Source organism: Anolis sagrei, chromosome 1, assembly GCF_037176765.1.
Source record: "Anolis sagrei isolate rAnoSag1 chromosome 1, rAnoSag1.mat, whole genome shotgun sequence".
Taxonomy (NCBI): domain Eukaryota; kingdom Metazoa; phylum Chordata; class Lepidosauria; order Squamata; family Dactyloidae; genus Anolis; species Anolis sagrei.
The window spans coordinates 315,875,278-315,898,406 of NC_090021.1; the positions used below are offsets into that span (position 1 = coordinate 315,875,278).

General features: G+C 39.0%; 1 protein-coding gene across 1 annotated transcript; it reads left to right on the top strand.

The window, feature by feature from the left end:
• The first annotated feature begins 81 nt into the window (after window positions 1–81).
• On the top strand, window positions 82–22,574 carry CPSF2 (cleavage and polyadenylation specific factor 2). The gene is made up of 15 exons (XM_060756570.2): window positions 82–221; window positions 3,531–3,712; window positions 4,451–4,610; window positions 4,702–4,807; window positions 6,735–6,864; window positions 7,613–7,728; window positions 10,110–10,297; window positions 10,704–10,994; window positions 11,525–11,625; window positions 13,423–13,623; window positions 14,601–14,753; window positions 17,889–18,114; window positions 20,593–20,895; window positions 21,772–21,906; window positions 22,003–22,574. The coding sequence occupies exons 2-15, from the start codon at window positions 3,564–3,566 to the stop codon at window positions 22,093–22,095; spliced, it is 2,352 nt and encodes a 783-aa protein (XP_060612553.2). The 5' UTR covers window positions 82–221; window positions 3,531–3,563; the 3' UTR covers window positions 22,096–22,574.
• The last annotated feature ends 555 nt before the right edge of the window (window positions 22,575–23,129 follow it).

Here is a 23,129-nt window from a genome sequence, read left to right on the forward strand (position 1 = left end):
GGAGGAGTCTTCCTTGCAGATTTCTCCCTCCCCCCGCTGAGCTGGGCTAATGGTTCGGTCCGAGGCCCTTTCCTTCCTTCCTCCCTCCTTCCGGTTTCCTCTCGGGCCAAAATGGTGGCGATTGAGAGGTGGGAGCTGTGTGGTTGGGAACAGCCCTGCTTCTCTCCCGGTTTTTGAATAGGTTTAGGGCCCTGGCATTAACAAGGGGCTTTTATGCACAGGTAAGGGTTAACATGAGTGCCAAATAGACCCAGATTGGAGCCTTCATCAGTTATTTCTACTGCCTCACATACATACACTGCTGAGGAAACAAGAACTGATCACTTCCCGCCATATTTTTAGCATGGGAAGGGGGAGGCAGATTGGCCGCCTCCCTAGGTCTGTAATCTTTATTATTAGGGCAGAGGATTCGGTGCATCTACATGAGGCATGGGCAAACTTGGGCCCTCCAGGTGTTTTGGACTTCAACTCTCACAATTCCTAATAGCCTAACATCCATTCTGCAGTGTAGGTGCAACATACAGCCCTTTCACACAACCATAAAATCCCACCATATCTGCTTTGAATTGGGTAATTTGAGTCCACACTGCTATATATTCCAGTTCAAAGCAGAGGAGGGCGACTAAAATGATCAAGGGTCTGGAGAACAAGCCCTATGAGAAGCGGCTTAAGGAGCTGGGCATGTTTAGCCTGAAGAAGAGAAGGCTGAGAGGAGATCATAGCCATGTATAAATATGTGAGAGGAAGCCACAGGGAGGAGGGAGCAAGCTTGTTTTCTGCTTCCCTGGAGACTAGGACGCGGAACAATGGCTTCAAACTACAAGAGAGGAGATTCCATCTGAACACAAGGAAGAACTTCCTGACTGTGAGAGCCGTTCAGCAGTGGAACTCTCTGCCCCGGAGTGTGGTGGAGGCTCCTTCTTTAGAAGCTTTTAAACAGAGGCTGGATGGCCATCTGTCAGGGGTGATTTGAATGCAATATTCCTGCTTCTTGGCAGGGGGTTGGACTGGATGGCCCATGAGGTCTCTTCCAACTCTTTGATTCTATGTCTCTATGTGGGATTTTATTCAGCTGTTTGGAAGGGGCCTAAGCTGCCAAGAAGGCTTTAAATCAGGGGTCCTCAAACTTTTTAAACAGTGGCCCAGGTCACAGTCCCTCAAACTGTTGGAGGGTCGGATTATAATTTGAAATAACCATGAATTAATTCCTATGCACGTTGCACATATTTTATTTGTAGTGTAAAAAAAACCCCACTTAAAATTGTTCTTTATTTTAATTGTATTTTTAAAACAAATATAAATAATAATAATAATAATAATCCTTTATTTATACCCTGCTACCATCTCCCGCAGGACTCGGTGCGGCTTACAAGAGGCCGAGCCCAAAATACATCAGAACAAAAAGCAACCACAACAATACAATACAACAATAAATAACTCATAGCAAAGCAAGAACAATAACAAAATATCACGACGCAATTTAAAAACCTGGCAGGGCCAAATTTAAAGATTAATTTTTTAAAAAAAAATGCTGGGCATGATCAGGAGAAAAAGGATGGGTATTTTGGGGGTAAGTGGGTGTGCAGACAATTCTAACTCTCGTAAAGCGCATTTGGGACATATTGCTTGGGATTCCTTAATCTGGGAAGGAACACTGGAACATCCCTGTTTTCAAGCTCCTTCTGAATGTTGGGGCATGCCTGATGTTCTTGGGAAGGGAGTTCCAGAGTTGTGGGGCCACCACCGAGAAGGCCCTGTCCCTCGTTCCCACCAATCACGCTTGCGATGCAGGTGGGATCGTGAGCAGGGCCTCTCCAGATGAACGAAGAGATCGTGTGGGTTCGTATACTTATTAGTATTTCAATGGGAAGTGTGGATCTGCTTTTGGATGATGAGATAGGATTGTTGTTATTGTGTGCTTTCAAGTTGGGTTGACCCTGAGCGAGGGCCAGGTAAATGGCCTTGGAAGGCCGTATCCAGCCCCTGGGCCTTAGTTTGAGGACCCCTGCTTTAAATCGATACATGGGTTCAGTGTCTCCTATCCACAACACTCCCAAATTGTTCATTTTGGTGGATGGTTCAGTGTATGGCACCTTTGTCACATGGACAACATTATTAAAATACTGTAATACTAGCTGTACCCACCACGCATTGCTGTGGCCAACCTTCCCTCCCTCTTTCTCTTCTTTTTCTACTTCCTTCCCCTTTTTCTTTCTTTCTCTCCTTCTCTTCTTCTCCCCCTTTCTTTCCCTTCCTCTTTCTCCCCTTTCTATTTCTACTTCCTTCCCTCTTTCCTTCCTTCCCTTTTTTCTTTCTTTCTCTCCTTCCTTCTCTTCTTCTCTCTCCCCTTTCTTTCCCTTCCTCTTTCTCCCCTTTCTTCCTTCTCTACCTATTTTTGGACTGCAGCTCCCAGCAGTCCTGATCAATCTACCTACCTATCTATCTCCACCTAATCTATGTATCTGGGGGATTGCTGGGAGTTGCAGTCCAGGAATAGGGAATTGGAAATATGGAGGGATTGGGATGCTCTCAAAAAATCCAAGGAAAAGAAAGCTTGCAGCTTGGAAGCAGTGCATTTGGATCATCCGCCTCTCCTAAAAGGCCTGGTCAAGGGGATCCTGGGAACTGTAGTCTGGAAGAGTGTGTGGATATGCTATTGTGTGCCTTGTTTGCCAGGGGGAATCATTTTTGCACATAGACTGTAGTGTCTTTTTGGGGTTTTTTGGCTTTTTAAGTCCCACAGTGTTTTTCAGTGTTTTTATGAGTGATGGTCACTCGTTGGCCTGATAGGTGTTTTTTGTCCAAATTTGGTGTCAATTCGTCCAGTGGTTTTTGAGTTATGTTAATCCCACAAATGAACATTACATTTTTATTTATATAGATGTAAAATTGCCTTATGGTTGTATGTATAAGTTAGAATGAATTATAAATAAATTTTGTGTTTAGATTTGGGTTCCATCTCCAAGTTATCCCTCTCTCCCCTTCCCCTCCCTATATATGGGGAGAGAGATGAGGAAGAGAGAGCAGGCTTGTTTTTTCTGCCCTGGCAATAGGTTCAAATTGCAGGAAAGGAGCTTCCACTTGAACATTAGGACAAACATCCTCGGAGTGAGGTGGAGGTTTTTAAACAGATTGGATGGCCATCTTTCAGGGGTGCTTTGATTGTTCTTTTCCTGCATGTCATGGGGTTGGACTGGATGGCCCATGCAGTCTCTTCCAATTCTATGAATCTATGATGTGCAAACACATATTCCAAAATTCTCTCTATTTACTATATATGTTGTGCATATTATCTGAAAAAGAAAATGCTTCTGGTTCCAAGTGTTTTGCCTAAGGGATACTCGGCCTCTAATCTAGCTCTCAAACCATATGCTCCAATTTAGGTCAGGCTGAATTGGAGAATAAAAGGTGCACAGTAGTTGATGTTTTCTAAAGGCTGATAGATTGGGTTGTTAAATCCTTTTGAGAGGACTATAGCAAGAAAGTAAATATCTTCTGTTGATTTTAAAACACCCGTTATTATCTTACAGTTGTGACTTGGTAAGCACATTTTGGAAGGCAGAATGACATCAATTATCAAGCTAACCACCCTTTCAGGGGTGCAAGAAGAATCAGCTCTCTGTTATTTACTTCAAGTAGATGAGTTTCGCTTTCTATTGGATTGCGGATGGGATGAAAATTTTTCTATGGACATCATTGATTCTTTGAGAAAGTAAGTAGAATCTGATTTTAACTTAAGTTCTGTTTCTCTAGGAGTAACTCTGAATTACTTTCTAATTATTGTAGGTTTGACATTGTCTAACTAAAAAGATGTCTGCAAATATGTGTATGCATTTTAGATAATCAAATCTGTTCAGTAAAAAAACAAAAAAACAAAAAGCAGACTTGTGCTACAACCAAACAACCCAAAGGGAGTAATGGCTTTCTTATATGAGCGGTAGAGCAAGCTAAGGCAGTGTGGCCTTAGCTTAACTTAACTACCAGAAAACTGGTAAGAAAGACAAGTAATGGTGGTCTTGCACTGTGTATTCTAACATAAACATAGTTTATCACTCCATTGTAACTGATAATAAACTCAGGAATGATCGAGTGTTCTAATACTATAGTTAACTACTTTCTTCTGATAAAGCATTTACAAACAGTATTGTATCCTTTTCTTTTTGGTGTTCTTGTTTGCTTGTTTTGTGTTTTTTCTCTCTCCTTTTCCTTCAACAAAATATATTCAAAGTTTTTGTAAAGATACGTCCTCTGTTTTGCATATGGTAGTTTTCTGTAAATGGGATTCGTACAATCAAGGGTAAGGAAATACAGGAAACCATAATCCTATGGATGAAAATTATCTATGTGTGTTTATTTATTGATGCGCTATGTATAATAAATGAAATACTTTGATTTTTGAAATGATAGAATGGTTTGTAATTCCACTCCAATGTTTCATTTTCTTTTATAGACATGTTCATCAGGTTGATGCAGTACTTCTGTCACATCCAGATCCTTTACATTTGGGTGCACTTCCATACGCAGTAGGAAAATTGGGTTTGAATTGTGCTATTTATGCAACCATTCCAGTGTACAAAATGGGCCAGATGTTCATGTATGATCTCTATCAGGTACAGCTTATGAAAGGTTTACATTTTAAAGAACTGTTAGTTGAGTGTGAATGGAATCTAAAAATATTTCTGTGTTCTTTTTGTTGATTAGTCACGGCACAATACAGAAGACTTCACGTTGTTTACCCTGGATGATGTGGATGCAGCTTTCGATAAAATACAACAATTGAAATTTTCTCAGATTGTTAATTTGAAAGGTGAAAAAGAACATTTTTTTAAAAAAGTGATGATTTGTATCTTTGTTTGGAATTTGCTGTCATTTTTTCGCATATGCTAGAAACACATTTTTGAATGCTTCCAAAATAGTTTAACGTTATATGTTCTTAATACTTAACTTCTTTTCTTTATATTCTGTTTCTTCTGTATGCTTATCTTCCTCAGTATTTATTTATTTACAGTATATTCTGCCCTTCTCACCCCACAGGAGACTCAGGGTGGATTACAATGTACGTATACATGGCAAACATTCAATGCCATAGACACACAACATATATAAACAGACACTCAGAGGCTAATTAACATTCTAGCTTCGGGCCACCAGGGGATTTGTCACTTCACTGTCCGTTTGTGACATTGATGAAGTACTTCCTCTTTGCATACTTCCTGGAGATTGTTATGGCCTCGTAAATCAGTTAAATTAGCCTCCCCACATAAGTGGTACTAAATTTCCTACTTGACAGATGTAACTGCCTTTCAGGTTGCAAAGGTCAACAACAAGCTACACAATTTTGGTCGGAAGCTTACTCCGACCCAGTCTGGCTTCAAACTCATGACTTTTCAGTCAGTAGTGATCTTAATGCAGCTGACTCCCAGCCAGCTGTGCCACAGTCTCAGTAGCTATTAACATACTAATGGGAAGAAAGATCATTTTCCTCAGTTTCATTCTGGGATTAGTTAAGTTGTCTATCATCCCCTCATCAGTGAGGAAAGGAGTCTGATTGAATTAGTAACGTTTTTGCTACTCCATTCAACACTCTGAAGGCCAAACTCCTTATTAAGCTCATTTTGATAAATCAAATGTTCTCTCTCTGTAAAAGTGTATGCGAGATAGGGATGACACTGTGTTGTGAGTTTCATTTACTATGATGTGTTAAAGGCCGAAGTTGGTCATTTGTTACTTTTTATTTTCATTTTTTTCTTGTTTTGTAAGGTATGTGAAGAACAATTTTAAAGAGGTAATGTAGGCATAAGGAGCCCCAGGTGGCGCAGCGGGTTAAACCGCTGAGCTGCTGAATTTGCTGACCAAAAGGTTGGTGGTTTGAATCTGGGGAGCAGGGTGAGCTCCCGCTGTTGGCCCCAGCTTCCGCCAACCTAGCAGTCGAAAACTTGCAAATGTGAGTAGGTCAATAGGTACCGCTTCTGCGGGAAGGTAACAGCGCTCCATACAGTAATGTTTTGCCGCTTTGACAAAAAAATTAGGTACCATAGGAATTATTCTACATATATTTATTTACATTTATTTAATTTAAAGGATCTATATGTCCTGAGTCTTGTTGTGCTGAGTGATTGGAGTTGTAACCATCCATCTGTAGTTCATTTACTGTTATGTCTGGTTCTGGCAGTCTTTCTCTTTTGCAACAATCATCAAAATTAAACCTATAATAAAACATGAATTATTTTACTGGTTTGTTAATGGAGAGACAAACCAGATTGTAGGCTTACTACATTAGAATAAACAGACAATCAATAGAAAGTTTCTGTTTTATTCAGCTGTTTATGCTCATCATGGAACAACAGGCATCTGTATACTGGCCTGACCTAAACAACCCAGAATTTAATGGGAATCTAGTATGTCATCCTGTACAAATGTGCCCTTTGTGTCAGGAAAGAGGAGAGTGAATAGAGGAATCAAAGCTAATTTTTCACCAATTCTTCAAGTTATGAATTTTTTATAAGTAGAAATGGAAAGAGTTCAGGGAGACAAGGAGCTCAGAAACCATTGACTGTGAGTAGATCTAGACCACTTCTGTACATTTTGGTAGGGATATATATAAAATGCTGCAGTGAAAGCTATTTGCAAAACTCAGTCCTGATGCCCTGTTTCAATTGGCTTGATGTTAAAACTGAGTACAGGACACTTTGTGTGCCTATCTCTACAGTACTGTTGTTGCTTTTTTCCTTTAGGGAAAGGACATGGTTTGTCTATCACACCATTACCAGCAGGCCATATGATAGGAGGTACAATTTGGAAGATAGTCAAAGATGGAGAAGAAGAAATAGTTTATGCAGTTGATTTCAACCACAAAAGAGAAATGTATGTACCTAATGGTTAATAATTTCTGGTTGATATAATTTTGTTGGGATTTTGATTTATAGACACTTCTGGTCTTATATTTAATATAGCTGCAGGAGTTACTAGCCTTGCACGTGCCTATTGGCCTGAAAGAGACTGATTCATTTTAATTTTACAAGAGCTACTAATGTGGTCATATAAAGCTTGTTTTTATTTGCTGCATATTATAAGCAGTTATTTACAGCACTGTGGTAGATTAATACCCAATACATAGCGAATTTCAAAGATTTGTATGACAACCAATTAAAATTTGAAAACAAAAGTGGCTGAAGGAATGCAAAACGTGAAATTTAAAAGCATTTTGAAATAAAGCATCTAGCAGCAACCCAGTCTATAGTTGGTCTTTCCCAGTCATTGTTTATTTAAAGACAAGTCCTCATTTGCTGGAAGCTGACCATAGAATTGCATTGAAGGACCTAGAAATTTCTAGAGATGTGTTCTCTCTTGAAATCTTTCGGTCCTCAAGAGGAAGGTGACATAGAGTCACACTGGAGGACCTAGAGATTCCTAGAGGGGGAATATTATGCAAATTTGAATAATCAAACCCATACAAGCAGAGGACCGATTGTAATGGAAATGTATTTGTTATGGAAGTGGAGAAACTGGAAAGTAGGAAAACAGCTTGTGGGATATTTCTGCTGTTTCAGTTTTGACATTGACTGTGTTTAGCTAGCTGACTGAAATTATCTGATACGATTTTTTTTTGCAGCCATTTGAATGGATGTTCCCTGGAAATGTTAAGTAGGCCTTCCTTGCTTATCACTGACTCCTTTAATGCTACCTACGTACAACCGAGACGGAAGCAAAGAGATGAACAACTGCTGAGTATGTATTTTGCTATGACTTTAAATGCCAATAATTGGATAGAGGTAAAATGGAAATTGTATTGTCGAAGGCTTTCATGGCTGGAATCACTAGGTTCTTGTGGGTTTTTTCGGGCTATAGAGCCATGTTCTAGAGGCATTTCTCCTGACGTTTCGCCTGCATCTATGGCAAGCATCCTCAGAGGTAGTGAGGTCTGTACAGACCTCACTACCTCTGAGGATGCTTGCCATAGATGCAGGCGAAACGTCAGGTAAAATGGAAATTGTTTGACACATATTCTTAATCCCAGCTCCTGTGTAGTACATTCATGCTAAAAAGAGAGAGATAAAGTTTTGCAATCTGGTTAAGACTGAGTTTATCTCTGGAGCTCACCTGAGCCCCAGTTTATACATTTTTAAAAACAAATTAGAAACTTGTAGTTATTCTCTGGATTTTTTAGACTTTTCCCAAGCTTCCTCTTATTGTGTGATGCCTTTTAAAGGCAGTCGTTGGCATAATTTCACAAAATTAATTTTAAAATGGCAACTAAATATATTGCTTTTCAGTATTAAGGTGACTTTTAAAAGTGCCTCTTTGGAAGTTTTTTTTCTGAAATACTTCTTTTCTCATTTGAGCACACCATATGTGCTCTGTAATGAAGTGACATCCTCTCCGCAGAACTTTAGGAAGTCTGAAATCTTTGTTTATATATTTCAAGATAAAATTACAATATTTTAAGGTAGATGTGGTCCCTCCAGATATTCTTAGCAGATAACTCTCACGAGTCCTCAACCAGTAGGGGGTGATTGTGGATTTTGCAACCCAAAAGCACGTGGAGGGTTACAAATATGGAGGCCAGGGTTAGATTCCGCATTTGACCATGGAGACCTGCTAGGTGATTTTTGGTAAGCCACCCACTCTCAGTCCCAGGAAATTGTGTGATAAGTTTGCCTTAGGATCACCATAAGTCAGAAACAACTTGAAGGCACACAACAAGAATAAACAGTTCTCTCTCTGCTTTATCTGGAACTAGCAAATGTACTAATTTCCCATGGGTCAGAAAACCCTCAGGCCTTCATTCTACCTCCTTTTCTCTTTCCCTCTGCTATTTCTCTTCATTTACTCCTGCTCCAGACTTTGTCTTTCTTCCTGGCCTTTGTTTGCCCTCAAGCGTTTGTTTAACTTCTTCCTCTATACACTTTCCTCCTCACTTCTTTACCAAACAGCACTGTTTTCTCTTTTTGATCTGTTTGAAGTGCTAGGTACAGTGGATGGGACATAGAAGACCGCTGGCAAAATGAATATCTCAGAACTATCTCTTGTTTTGTCAATCCTAGTTGTGGAAGGTCTGGCACCAAGTACCTGAAGATGGTACTGTAGGCAGGAAAGAGATTTTAATTGACCCAAATCAATCCAAATTTAATTGTTTTTGCCTGTAAATTCTTACTTATGGATTAGTTTGCCCTTTAGAAGTGACAGGAGTTAGGACCAACATTTATCCCTTCCATCACCAACTGCTAGGCCTGATAACACCAGCCGCCATCAACTGCAGAACATGATACATTGCAATTACATCTATTCCACTCTATCATTGTGTTCATAATTTCTGTGACTTGCTTACCAACCTTTAGCTGATGAGCTTCTCCATAGGAGAAGTCTTCCCGTAGGGCTGTAGTATGAATGGTGGAATTTGCAAGAGCTTGTGCTTTGAACCTGGGTAACTGCCACACCAGAAGTATGGTAGGATTTTGTGAAAGAAAGGCAGATATCATATGTCTTTAAAATGCTATTTGGAGAAAGGCATTTAATGTCAGCTACATGTCAGCTACAGCTGGACCCCCAGTGGCACAGTGGGTTAAACCCCTGTGCCGGCAGGACTGAAGACCGACAGGTCGCAAGTTCGAATCCGGGGAGAGGCGGATGAGCTCCTTCTACCAACTCCAGCTCCTCATGCGGGGATATGAGAGAAGCCTCCCACAAGGATGATTAAAAAAAATCAAAATCATCCAGGCGTCCCCTGGGCAACGTCCTTGCAGACGGCCAATTCTCTCACACCAGAAGCAACTTGCAATTTCTCAAGTCGCTCCTGACACGACAAAAAAAAAAAAGCTACATGTCAGCATGTAGTAGTTCATTAAACTACTGAGCAACTAGAGGACTATAAAAAGAACTTGAATGTTCCCCTTTTTTCTTTTTTTAAAAGAAGGGTGCATAAAAAGAGAAGGTGCAGTAATGTTACATGAAATGAAGTGTGTGTAAGTATGAGCACCAACGGAAACTAAGTGTAAGCAAGATGTTGTAATATTGAAACAATAAAAAGGGAAAAAGAAATTGAATATTAATTTTAAAGAGGATGCAAAAACTGTTCATTAAATGTCTGTTTTTCTCCCCCTTGTCTTTAGCAAATGTTTTGGAAACACTTAGAGGTGATGGGAATGTCCTAATAGCTGTGGACACTGCAGGCAGAGTTTTGGAACTTGCCCAGCTGCTTGATCAGATATGGAGGACAAAAGATGCTGGTCTAGGAGTCTACTCTTTAGCACTTTTGAATAATGTCAGCTACAACGTTGTGGAGTTCTCAAAATCACAGGTTTGTTTTGATAGCAGAACGTGCATGAAATTATATTAAGTCTTTAGCCACATTAAAGTGTTTTGGGGGAGAAAAATTGTACTGCGCTATTAGACATTTGCATTTTGCTGTTTTAGTGGAGGAAATTACAGTATTATCTGAGGAGCATGCAGTTCAAACTGGAAGGTTATTGGTTGTCTAGATGTCGAAATTCTTAACTTAGTGTGTAAAAGACTTTACAGGGCCTCTTGAAATAGAGAATGTTTAGCCATACAGTCTGATTTAATATTCTGAAAGTACATATGTTGATACTATGTGTATGAACATCAATAAAAGACATATAAGTCAAAATTTATTTTGCTTATGCATTGCTACAATTTGAGACTAAAACCTGTCTGATTACCTTCCTTTTTTCCTCCTTTTGTAGGTTGAATGGATGAGTGACAAGCTGATGAGATGCTTTGAAGATAAGAGAAACAATCCTTTCCAGTTTCGTCATCTCTCTCTCTGTCATGGGCTTTCAGATTTGGCTCGAGTTCCTAGTCCCAAAGTTGTCCTTGCCAGCCAACCAGATTTGGACTGTGGGTTTTCAAGGGATCTCTTTATACAGTGGTGTCAGGACCCTAAAAACTCTATCATTTTGACCTATAGAACAACTCCAGGAACACTGGCACGCTTTCTCATAGATAACTCCTCTGAAAAGGTTATCGACATGGAGGTAAATAAAAATGCTCCCTTTGCTTATACTTTGGTTGTAAAAATAGCAATTTAAGAGGAGAAATCCTTTTGTGGGGTGAGTGGTATTCTGGGAAACATATATTCTCCTTTGAACACTGGATTTCTGTGGGAATGAACTATTTCGAGAATATTGTTTTCATATGTCATAGTACATATTTGCGTTTGTGCATGTATGTGCCTTTATGTGACCTGTGACTCCATGGATTTCATAACGTTATCTTAGACAAGGAATGGGTGGTTTTGCCAGTTCCTTTGCGATGCAGTAAATTTTGCGCAGTCTTGATTTCACAGTATATACCTGTGTAATATACATATTTGTAAATGTGTCTGTCATGCGCATATCTTAATCCTATATGCATATAAATGATTCACTTGTGTATGTAAAATGGGCTTAGAACTATTCTAAAAGCTTTGTTAATAAATTTCCTACAATTAATAATCAGTGTTAGGCCAATTACCATATTTTATCACACACGCACACATATATATTGGTATTTACATTTCTTTCAGTTGAGGAAAAGGGTTAAACTGGAAGGAAAAGAACTTGAAGAATACCTGGAGAAAGAGAAACTTAAAAAAGAAGCAGCTAAAAAGTTGGAACAGTCAAAAGAGTGAGTATGGCTGCATAGAAATTATTTGGAATTATTTGAGGTAGTTTTTATAGATACTTTAATGTCACTTAAATACTGATATAAATATATCTTGTTGAAAGCTTTCATGGCTGGAATTACTGGGTTGCTGTGAGTTTTCCAGGCTGTATGGCCATGTTCCAGAAGCATTCTCTCCTGACGTTGTGCACACATTTATGGCAGGCATCCTCAGAGGTTTGTTGGAAACAAGGCAAGTGGGATTTATATATCTGTGGAATGTCCAGGATTGGAGAAAGAACTCTTGTCTGCTTGAGGCAAGTGTGAATGTTGCAATTGGCAACCTTGATTAGCATTGAATGGCCTTTCAGCTTCAAAGCTTGACTGTTTCCTGCCTGTGGGAATCCTTTGTTGGGAGATGTTAACTGGACCTGATTGTTTCTTGTCTGGAATTCCCCTGTCTTCTGAGTGTTGTTCTTTATTTACTGTTCTGATTCCAGAGTTTTTTAAATACTGGTAGCTGGCCAATTGCAACATTCACACTTGCCCCAGGCAGACAAGAGTACTTTCTCCCACCCTGAACGTTCCAAAGATATATAAACCTCACTTGCCTAGTTTCCAACAGATCTCACAACCTCTGAGGATGCCTGCCATAGATATGGGTGAAACATCAGGAGAGAATGCTTCTGGAACATGGCCATGTAGCCATGTTCCAGGAAAACTCGCAGCAACCTACTGATATAAATACGTCTTAAGATATGTGTAACTTGATATCTGTATTAACATTTAAAAATACAGGGCAAGTGTATTTGTTTCCATAATACTGTATGTTAGAGAAAAATGAATCCAGTGAATTTTCTCTGAGCATTCATTGCTTTATCTTTGTGGAAGGCACAAGCAAAAACTAGGAGCCAAAAATTCGGGCATCTGAGGCTATCTCCTGTACAGAAACAGTGAGGGAAAAGTTGCATGATTAAAGCTATGTAAAATTGGCACAGTGTGAAAGAATTGAATAGAAACGTTTTGATCACTGTCTCTCAATACTCAAGGTCATGCATGAGTGGAATGGTGGGAAACTTTAGAAATTTGACACAGTTAAACCATGGAATTTGGTCCCTTGGTTGTAAATTGCTTACATTGGTTTAAGGCAGGGGTTCACAAACTTTTTTAACAGAGGGCCAGGTCACAGTCCCTCAAACTGTTGGAGGGCCGGATTATAATTTAAAAAATACATAAATGAATTTCTATGCACACTGCACATGTCTTATTTGTAGTGCAAAAAACACTTTAAACAATACAATAATTAAAATGAAGAACAATTTTAACAAATATAAACTTATTAGTATTTAGTATATAAGTGTGGGCCTGCTTTTGGCTGATGAAATAGGATTGTTGTTATTGTGTGCTTTCAGACTTAGATTGAACCTGAGCGAAGGCCGGGTAAATGACCTTGGAGGGCTGTAACTGGCCCCCGGGCCTTAGTTTGAGGACCCCTGGTTTAAGGGATTCAGACATTTTCAGAGAGAATCAGTCTGTTTGGTGACTATTAGACATAATAGTAGTATATTCCCTCCTGTATCAGATTGCTCAGGAGAAGGACTTTCTCCCTCATGTCCTTCTTCTGGGTTTCCTATATGTATCTGGCTGGGCAATGTAGGAAATAGGATGTTGAACCAGATAAGCCTTTAGAATGATTCCACAATTTTTAAGTGTTTGCAGGTCGAGCGTCCAAATGAGAAAACACTGAGGCAATATTGAATGTTGTAAAGAAACATCAATCTTGTTTTGCTATAAATATTCAATGTTGGGCCCCTGTTTTAGGGCAGACATTGATTCCAGTGATGAAAGTGATGCTGAAGAGGACATTGATCAGCCATCAGTTCATAAAACTAAACACGACCTGATGATGAAAGGGGAAGGAAACCGGAAAGGAAGCTTCTTCAAACAGGCCAAAAAAGCATATCCTATGTTCCCAGCTCCAGAAGAGAGAATTAAATGGGATGAATATGGAGAAATTATCAAGTAAGTGGGAGAGAAGAAAAGGCATATTATTCTTGCATGTGTAAAATGTGCAGAACCTCTTACACCTCAAAAACCCAACACCGTCTTCATTAAAAATACATGTTTTGCTCCTTATATCTTTCTATGCAGTCCCCAAATCCATTTTAAGGAGCAAATGAGAGGAGTAAATGAGAAGAGCAGAAAGGGAGGCTTCTTTGTACACATTTTGAAATGTTGTATTTTGGGGTCTCTAATATTAATTTATGGATCTGAGTCAGCTTTTTTTAAGTGATAGTATGACATTGCTAAGTAAAGCGGAGATCTATATATGTTGTCTACCTTTTCACTACACTTTTCATTATTTTTACAAATTAGTTTATTTACATGGCAGAGGAAAGTAATCATGCAGATAATGGGATAGTTTAATTCTTCTCTTTGTATCTAGTGATGCACTTAACATAGTGTTTTTCAGTATTAAAATGTTGACTGACCAAAGCAGTTTCTATTCTTGTTATTCCACAAAATACTGACAGTAATGATGCAGAATTTTCCCACATCAACTGCCATGGAGAACAGTGTGTAAATTATGCCTAAATCTTTGTAACACAGACATAAAAAATTGGAGTTGTGTCACAAATCTAATGGCTCCTCTTCCATGGGCTGATTTAAAATTTCCTGTCACCTTTCTATTGGTTAGTATATCCAGGTTATGTGATGGACTATGCAGCATTTTAAGCACAATTCCATATTTCTCCCTAAGTCGTGACTTCTTTGAGCATAAAAAATGCCATTGTTTCTCATCAGAAGCTAATAATCCATTTAATGAAGCAGAATTACCTAACTTCGCCAGAAGTGAACCCCAAAGCAGTAAATAATGCAATACTGAGATTTCTCTGTGTTGTCATAGTACTTTGGGCTCAAAAAACTCTTGTCTGATTCCTTAGCAGTTATTTTCGTGATAGTGTCTTAATTTGTATTCATAATCCTCCCTTTTTTAGACCGGAAGACTTCCTTGTTCCAGAACTGCAGGCAACAGAGGAAGAAAAAAACAAATTAGAATCGGGGCTTACCAATGGAGAGGAACCTATGGACCAGGATTTATCCGATGTTCCTACCAAATGCATTTCCACAACAGAATCAATGGAAATAAAGTAGGTACACTGAAGACAGGTGGCCACTAGAGGGCACTGTTAGCTACTGAGTAATTATGGTTAGTTCATTGCAAGCTATCCCTCTTCCCATCAATTGATATTATGTGAAATCAATACTGAGTTTTCATACTGTGATTCTTCTACCTCCCCCCCCCCTCCCCCCGGTTAATGTTTGTGTCATCAACCAGGGTGATTAACAGGATTTATCCTCACTTTTGAATGTACCTCTTTAGTAAGGACTGGAACCAGTGCCCCAAAGCCCTATTCTTGACCTGTATTTTAATGTGTTTTAATGTAGTAATGTACTATGATATTATTATGCTTTATTTGTATATTGATTATCTGTTGTTAGCCGGCCTGAGTCCCTCCTCGGAGGTCGAGAAGACCGGGTTATAAAAGCTCTAAAAAAATAAATAATAAATAAATAATATTCTGGAGAGAGAACCTGTCCCAGATGGATATAGTTTTTGATAGTATTGACAGTTATGATGAGTAGTAGGAGCCGCGGTGGTGCAATGGGTTAAACCCTTGTGCTGGCTGAACTGCTGGCCTGAAGGTCAGTGGTTTGAATCTGCAAGATGGGGTGAGCTTCCACCTGTCAGCTCCAGCTTCCCATGCAGGGATATGAGAGAAGCCTCCCATGGGATGGTAGCACATACCGGCGTCCCCTGGGCAGCACCTCTGCAAGATGGCCATTCTCTCACACCAGAAGCAACTTGCAGTTTCTCAAGTCGCTTCTGACATGATTAAAAATATGAGCTGCAGGAGATCCCACAGGGTGTACTCCCTCCTCTTATTCCAAGAATAGGAAATCAAAGTAATTTATGTTCTGGAAGCCAGAATGACATTATTCTAAAGGGGTGATAGGCAATTGTGGGAGCATTAGCTTTCTGGGAGATCTTGGAAATCACATACTCCCACTTCACCCCCTACCAAAAAGTAAAATAAAACACACCTCCCTAAATAACCTCTAGGGGGCGATGCCTCCCGCACAATTTTATACCCAGGAAGACTTTTTTAACAGCTAGAAGACACATCCTGTTTTAGAAAACGGCCTCTCCTGGGTTTAAAGTAACTTAGTGGATGGCCAGAAATGTGAATTGCTCATTATGTTTCCATGGCAAAGTAAGGATTTGTACCCTGCTCTCCAGAGTCATACTCCCATGTCCAAATCACTGCACCATGCTGGCATTTACCGGCATAAGTGGCTTACCAATTAGGAATTGATTTAGCGAATCTACTGCCATTGAGGCCAGCTACTGGAGCTAGGCCATGTTTTTTGCACTTACTTGCTGCATCCAAGATAAATTCCAATACTATTAGAGGAGAAAAATGTCCACATCAAAGTAATGTATGTGGTTTTAAGGGCTTGAGACACCAAATCAGCTTCCCTAGAACTTTTTGTCTGAAGAAACTGATAGATATGTTTTAACCTCCATCACATTAATGGAGATAAAAAGCACCACTGGCAAAAAAAAATCAATCGATTTTTGAAATGTTCTCTACCTTAGGCAATTTGTTGATGGAACAAAAAGTTCTGCTAGGGAAAGGGCATCTTCTGTAGGTTCTTTGTCCTTTTAAGTCTCCGCAAAGGGCTAAAGGATTTGATTTGTCTGTTGTCGAAGGCTTTCATGGCTGGAATCATTGGGTTGCCATGAGTTTTCCAGGCTGTCTGGCCATGTTCCAGAAGCATTCTCTCCTGACGTTTCACCCACATCTATGGCAGGCATCCTCAGAGGCTGTGAGGTCTGTTGGAAACTAGGCAAGTGAGCTTTATATATCTGTGGAATGTCCAGGGTGGGAGAAAGAACTCTTCTCTGCTTGAGGCAAGTGTGAATGTTGCAGTTGGCCACCTTGATTGTCATTTAATGGCCTTGAAGCTTCAAAGCCTGGGTGATTGCTGCCTGAGGTCCTTTATGGGGGGGGGGGTGTTAGCTGGCCCTGATTGTTTACTGTCCTGATTTTAGAATGCTCTAATAATGGTAGCCAGATTTTGTTCATTTTCATGGTTTCCTCCTTTTTGTTGAAATTGTCCACATGCTTGTGACATGGCATTTGTTAGAGTGGTCCAGCATTTCTGTGTTTCCAAATAATATGCTGTGTCCAGATTGGTCCATCAAGTGCTGTGTTATGGCTGACTTCTTTGGTTGACCACTCTAACAACTACCATGTTGGACTACACAAAGAAGCCACTGAAATCCACAGGCATGTGGACAATTTCAACAGAAAGGAGAAAACCATGAAAATGAACAAAATCTGACAACCAGAATAAAAAAAACCCTCTAAAATCAGGACAATAAATAAAGAGCAACACTCAGAACTCAGGTGCATTCCAGACAAGAATCAAGGCCAACTAACATCTCCCAACAAAGGATCCCCCAGGCAGCAATCAGCCAGACTTTGAAGCTGCAAGGCCATTGAATACTAATCAAGGTGGCCAATTGCAACATTCATATTTGCTTCAAGCAGACAAGAGTTCTTTCTCCCACCCTGGACATTCCACAGATATATAAAGCTCACTGGCCTAGTTTCCAACAGACCTCACAACCTCTGAGGATAGCTGCCATAGATGAAGGTGAAATGTCAGGAGAGAATGCTTCTGGAACATGGTCATGTAGCCTGGAAAACTCACAGCAACCCAACTTGATTTGTTTATTGTAAAAAGTAAGTTGTTGCTCTCCTTTCTGTTGTTAACCTGTTTCTAATTCATACAAATATATGTCCTCTTTGATCTAATTATCATGGGACCTTTACGTGAGGGGTCTCTATCCAACTGTTCCTTGAAAATCCAAAAAGGGTTTTTCTTAAGTGAAATATTATCAGGTGTTCTATGGATTAGTAGAGTTACTGCTGTATGTTTTTCTGTAGCTAAAGGTTTTAGTTATACAAGGTTGAGACTGGCAAAATTAAGATGCACAAATGTTGCATTTGCACTATAAAATTCACAAGAGACTGTCTTAGGCTAACAATTGCATTATTAGCTACAAAAGACCTTAGTTCATGTGAAAGTGCTTGAATGATTATAGAATTGTCATTTATGGGTTTGGCTTCTCTGCCTTGCATTTAAGCTCATCAATAACAAGTTTGATAGGTAAAATCATTGAATAGATTTTTTTTCCTTACATCAAAATGTAGAGCTCGTGTTACATATATCGATTATGAAGGTCGGTCAGATGGAGACTCCATTAAAAAAATCATTAATCAGATGAAGCCGCGGCAATTGGTCATTGTCCATGGGCCACCTGAAGCCAGTCAGGATCTGGCTGAGTCCTGCCGAGCTTTTGGTGGAAAGGACATTAAAGTTTACTTGCCCAAACTGCATGAAACGGTTGATGCGACCAGTGAGACTCACATATACCAGGTAAGTTTGTAGAATGGAACAGAAAGGGTTCAATAACAATACAAGTAATAAAATGGAGTCATAAAGTTGTGTTTCAAATACTGAGGTGCTGGTTCTTTCCGGAGAGGGTGAGAGAAGGAAGAATAATTCTAAGCAAGTATCATGTTGGAAATACTGTTCAACGTGACATATAAGTTCATGCCAGGACAATGGTTGCTGTCATCAATTAGGACAAGGGTGGGTCTCAAGTAGCCGTCCAAAGGTTTGGGTGCAGTTTGCAGCATTCCTTGACATTGGCCATGTTAGTCAAATTTGGTGAGACTTGCACTTCAACAACATCTGACAGGTCACATTAGCCCCAACACAAAGCATGTTATGTGACAGTGTTTATTATACCTGTTGCACTTTTTGTTTGTTTTGGGGTTTTTTGGTATTTCTGTCTAGGTTTAACAGCTTACGTGGACCTATAAAACTCTGTTGGTTATTCCGAACTAGAACAGAACTGTTGTTGAAGAGTATGTCAACACATACTTGATTCTAGTGAGGATTGACACAGTTTTTAGACCAAAGTTTAGACAGTTGTGGGGTATGATTACATGAAAGGCCACCTTCATTCGTAACACTGGGTTTTGGTTTAGGGCCCTCTTTGATACCAAAATCTGTGGTGCTCAAGTCTCATTATATACAGAGGCATAGAGTAATAGAATCCCTTATATAAAATGGGCAAAAAAAAGTTAGCTTTGGGATGTTTTTAAAAATATTTTCAAGCTATGGACAGTTGAATCCATAGATATGGTGTGTTGACTATTTTTAGATTATGATGATTAACTGCGATGATGATATTAATAATAAATGTTATTTTTAAAGTATTATTTTGTATTATATATAACATGCATGCCTATATATTTAGTTAAGTATATTTATATATTTTGGTTTGTGTGTGGGGGGAGAGGGAATGTATATATATGTACATACACACACGCATAAAAATTATATATATACTTAACTGTATCGACTAGATGTAGTTTCTTCCAACTATTATTCTAATATCTATATTATTAGTTCTTGGAAACAATAATAGAAAAATAGTACCTGAATATATATATGTGTGTGTGTGTGTGTGTTTTCAGGTACTAAAGACTTTTATATTCACTGGCTGTATTATATTCGAAAGGAGAGCGGATATTTATGTTGCCACATTACCTTGTGTGTGTGTGTTTTTGATACTTTATACCCCAAACCTTTTCTCTCTACAAAATTCCCTGTATGATATTTCTTTTGGCATCCTCTTCATGAAATATGTTCTGCCAACACATAAATGTTCGCCCAGCACCATTATACAGAGGAGATTTGGCTGTGATTTAATTGGCAAGTCAGAAAAAGTAGTTGCAAATATATAATAAAATATAGCATTGCAGCCATTTTACAAAAATGAGAGCCAGCACAATGTACTGGTTTGAGTGTTAGACTGCGACACTGGAGAACAGGGTTCAAATTCCCACTTGGGAGATGGAAACTAAGCGTATAGCCTTGTGCTAGTCACACTCTCCCAGTCTCAGAGGAAAGCAAAGGCTAATCCCTTCTATACAAATCTTTCCAAGACAACCCCATGATACCACCATAACTTGGAAGGAACCTGAAGACACACAAACAGCAACCATACAAAAACACACCTGTGCTTTAGGAGTATCTACTGTTTAAATCACCTCATTGGTGAGAAGCCCCATTTTGAGAGAAAGGCCAAATATAAGTTGAATAAATAAGACAAATAAGTTTACAATTCTTCTGATTTAGTTGTGTGATAGACTTTTCCCATTTCTTTGTAAGAGGAAGGAAAAAGATGTTAGTCAAGCCTAAAATTCCTGCTACTATAAAAATAACATATAGAGTCTTTTGTAGTGAATAAATCTGATAGCTTCATCCCATTTCTACATTTGTTTTTTTTTATCCTACACGAAAATTAGTATGTGTTTTTGTTGTGCATTTCTTCAAATAGAATTTTTTTCTATGCAGTTTTCCCTAACACACTTGCATTTTTGTACATGCTGTTCTGCAAGATTAACAATTTGCTGTGTGTTTTTACCGATAGTCCCCCTCAAATTTAGAATACTGCTAATATTGATAAGGTATTGCATGGTGGATTTTTAATGGTTCAGACAATGAACTAAAATGTGTATGTAATCAATTACACCTCCTTCCTGATTTTCACAGCCATCTGCTTGACTAAATAGGACAGTCAGCATCACAAGACTGTAGAAATGATACACTCTCTCCCAGTAATCAATGTTATTACTAAGATTCTTTTTATTCCTCTTTCTTTTGGTTGCCTATCTCAGTCCTCACAATTGTTTCAAAAATCAATGCCATGATATATTACTTCTTATGGTCTGTTTCTATTATTGTTGCATCTCTAAAGCTGTTCCATTGATTTAATGCACATAGCGATGTTGAACACAGAGACTGGTCTTCATTTGTTTCTCTTTTTCATTTGTGGATCAGGTTAGGTTAAAAGATTCTCTCGTCAGTTCCCTTCAGTTTTGTAAAGCAAAAGATGCTGAACTGGCATGGATAGATGGAGTCTTGGACATGCGGGTATCCAAAGTGGACACTGGGGTGATTTTGGAAGAAGGGGAACTGAGGGATGATGGCGAAGAGACAGAAATGCAAGTGGAGACTTCCTCTGCTGAAACCAGCACTGTAGCACAGCAGAAGGCCATCAAGAGTCTCTTTGGAGATGACGACAAGGAAATATGTGAAGAGAGTGAGATAATTCCTACTTTGGAACCCTTGCCTCCAAATGAGGTACAGTTTTTTCTTCAGATATGTGTTTATTACTTTGAGGTTGTAATGTGTCTTCAAAGGAAATTATTTGCATTTATTTCAGTGTTGAAATCTAGGTATATTTTCTTATATACGCTGTATGTAAAACATTTTCTAAAATCAAAGGATTATCAAAGTCTTTAGGAGGAGCCTGAAAACGTGGTTGTTCCAGTGTGCCTTCCCAGAATAAGGAAAACTCAGCAATATGTCCTCAAAATGCACTTTACCATTGATTTAGAACTGACTGCATTCCCTCACTTCTCTCTGAAAATGTCCACGTCACGTCAGCATTATTTTAATTTTAATCTGTTACATTTGGCCATTGGTTTTTAAATGCTTGTATGTCACTGTCTCCCTGGGGAGGGTGTTCCAAAGTTGGGGGGCCACCACCGAGAAAGCCTTTTCCTTTGTCCCCACCAACTGTGCTTGTGATGAAAGTGGAAGTGAGAGGAGGGCCTCCCCGTCGGTACATAGGAGAGATGGGGTCAAAAAGATAGGCAGGGCCTGAAGCTTTTAGGGCTTTGTAGGTCATAACCTGCACCTTGAATTAGGACCGGAAACTTATCGGCAGCCAGTGTGTGAAATGCATGTGTATGAAAAGCACTGATCAGTTCCTCTGTAAAGCTTATAGTTATGTACACTTTCCACCAGTTGCAATAAAGCTTATACAGATCCAATTCTGGACTGTAATGTCAACCCCCCAAAAAATCTGTTAATGGAATAGTTTTGTCACAGTTCTATCTTCCTGAATTGAGCCTTTGCACTTTGTACAGAGCTACTTTGATGTTTGTAGGAGTGTTTTCTTCACTCACCTTATACCTTCCTATTAACATCTAGTTTATACTTTCTTCACAAAAGGTTCCTGGCCATCAGTCTGTCTTCATGAATGAGCCCAGGTTGTCTGACTTTAAGCAGGTTCTTCTGCGTGAAGGAATTCAAGCCGAATTTGTAGGAGGGGTCCTTGTATGTAATAACTTGGTGGCTGTTCGCAGGGTAAGTAGATTCTTTTTCTCTGTTCTCTTTATGTTCCTGTTACAGTAAATTTCTCAAAAGTCAATAGTTAATTAAATGTAATGTGATTTCTTGCAGACTGAAACGGGTCGGATTGGACTGGAAGGCTGTCTTTGTGAAGACTTCTATAAAATTAGAGATCTTTTATATGAACAGTATGCCATTGTCTGAAGGAGAACTGTAAATACAATACATATGGACTTGTTATATTTTTATGGAAATGCTTCAGCACACATGTGTATAAGGGCCTATAGTAGACTTTATCAAAGGTTCCCAATGGCAGACCCCAGTGATGGAACGTGCTAGAGAAAAAGAACTTCTACATAAATGTTCTGTATATTTTGCCAATTTTATTTTTCAGATCAATTCTTTTTGTTAGAAAGGAGTTGTTTCATAGCATTTTACATGTAGATTTTTGCATTTGGTTTTTTGTTTTTTTGATGTGGGGGAGCTGGAGATAGCTGGTCTAAGTTGCATTTGGTTTCTACTAAACTTGATTGTGAATTAAGTTGATCAATTGTTAAACTACCCCATTGTTGTCAATACTACATCAGACTAAGTCTGGTTCCAGCCTTTCAAGGTTATGTTTAAAAAGGCAAACTGTGTATTTGTCAAAGACAGTTTTCCAATTAAAATAATTTTCTTCTGTCCATGGTTTTGTGGGAAATGTACATTCCTGGTTTGGTAAAGTCAGACTTGATACATTTGATATACCTCAGTTTTGTGATCATATGGTATTAATTAGCATACATCCAGATTTTAAAATTTAGATTGCGGATATTTTCAGTGTGTTATCTTTAAGCGTTTTGGATAATTAAATCAATTTTTACTAAACTGGAGAGACACATAAAACTGTAAAGGTGCCCAAAGGAAATGTGCCAATGAAGAAGTTCTCTCTTTTGAACTGAGTGTAATGTGGGGACTTTCTATAAATAGGCTGCACAGATTTTAGCTGTTACCTAGAAGAGATGTCTCTATCAGTTCAGAATTATATAAGTCTAGCTTCCTTAAGTAGTTGCCACTGATAGTTGTTTTGAGTCTTTTTCTTTAGTAACTCCATGGAGGATGAACTAAAATCAAAATATTACTTATACTACTCGGTTCTTGTGGGTTTTTTCGGGCTATATGGCCATGTTCTAGAGGCATTTCTCCTGATGTTTCGCCTGCATCTATGGCAGGCATCCTCAGAGGGTGAGGTCTGGAGT

Coding starts and splice junctions, on each gene's coding strand:
- CPSF2 (XM_060756570.2), top strand. CDS start 3,564: ATGACATCAATTATCAAGCTAACCACCCTTTCAGGGGTGCAAGAAGAA. Junction 13,624..14,600: donor GAATATGGAGAAATTATCAA/GTAAGTGGGAGA, acceptor TCCCTTTTTTAG/ACCGGAAGACTTCCTTGTTC. Junction 21,907..22,002: donor ACTTGGTGGCTGTTCGCAGG/GTAAGTAGATTC, acceptor GATTTCTTGCAG/ACTGAAACGGGTCGGATTGG.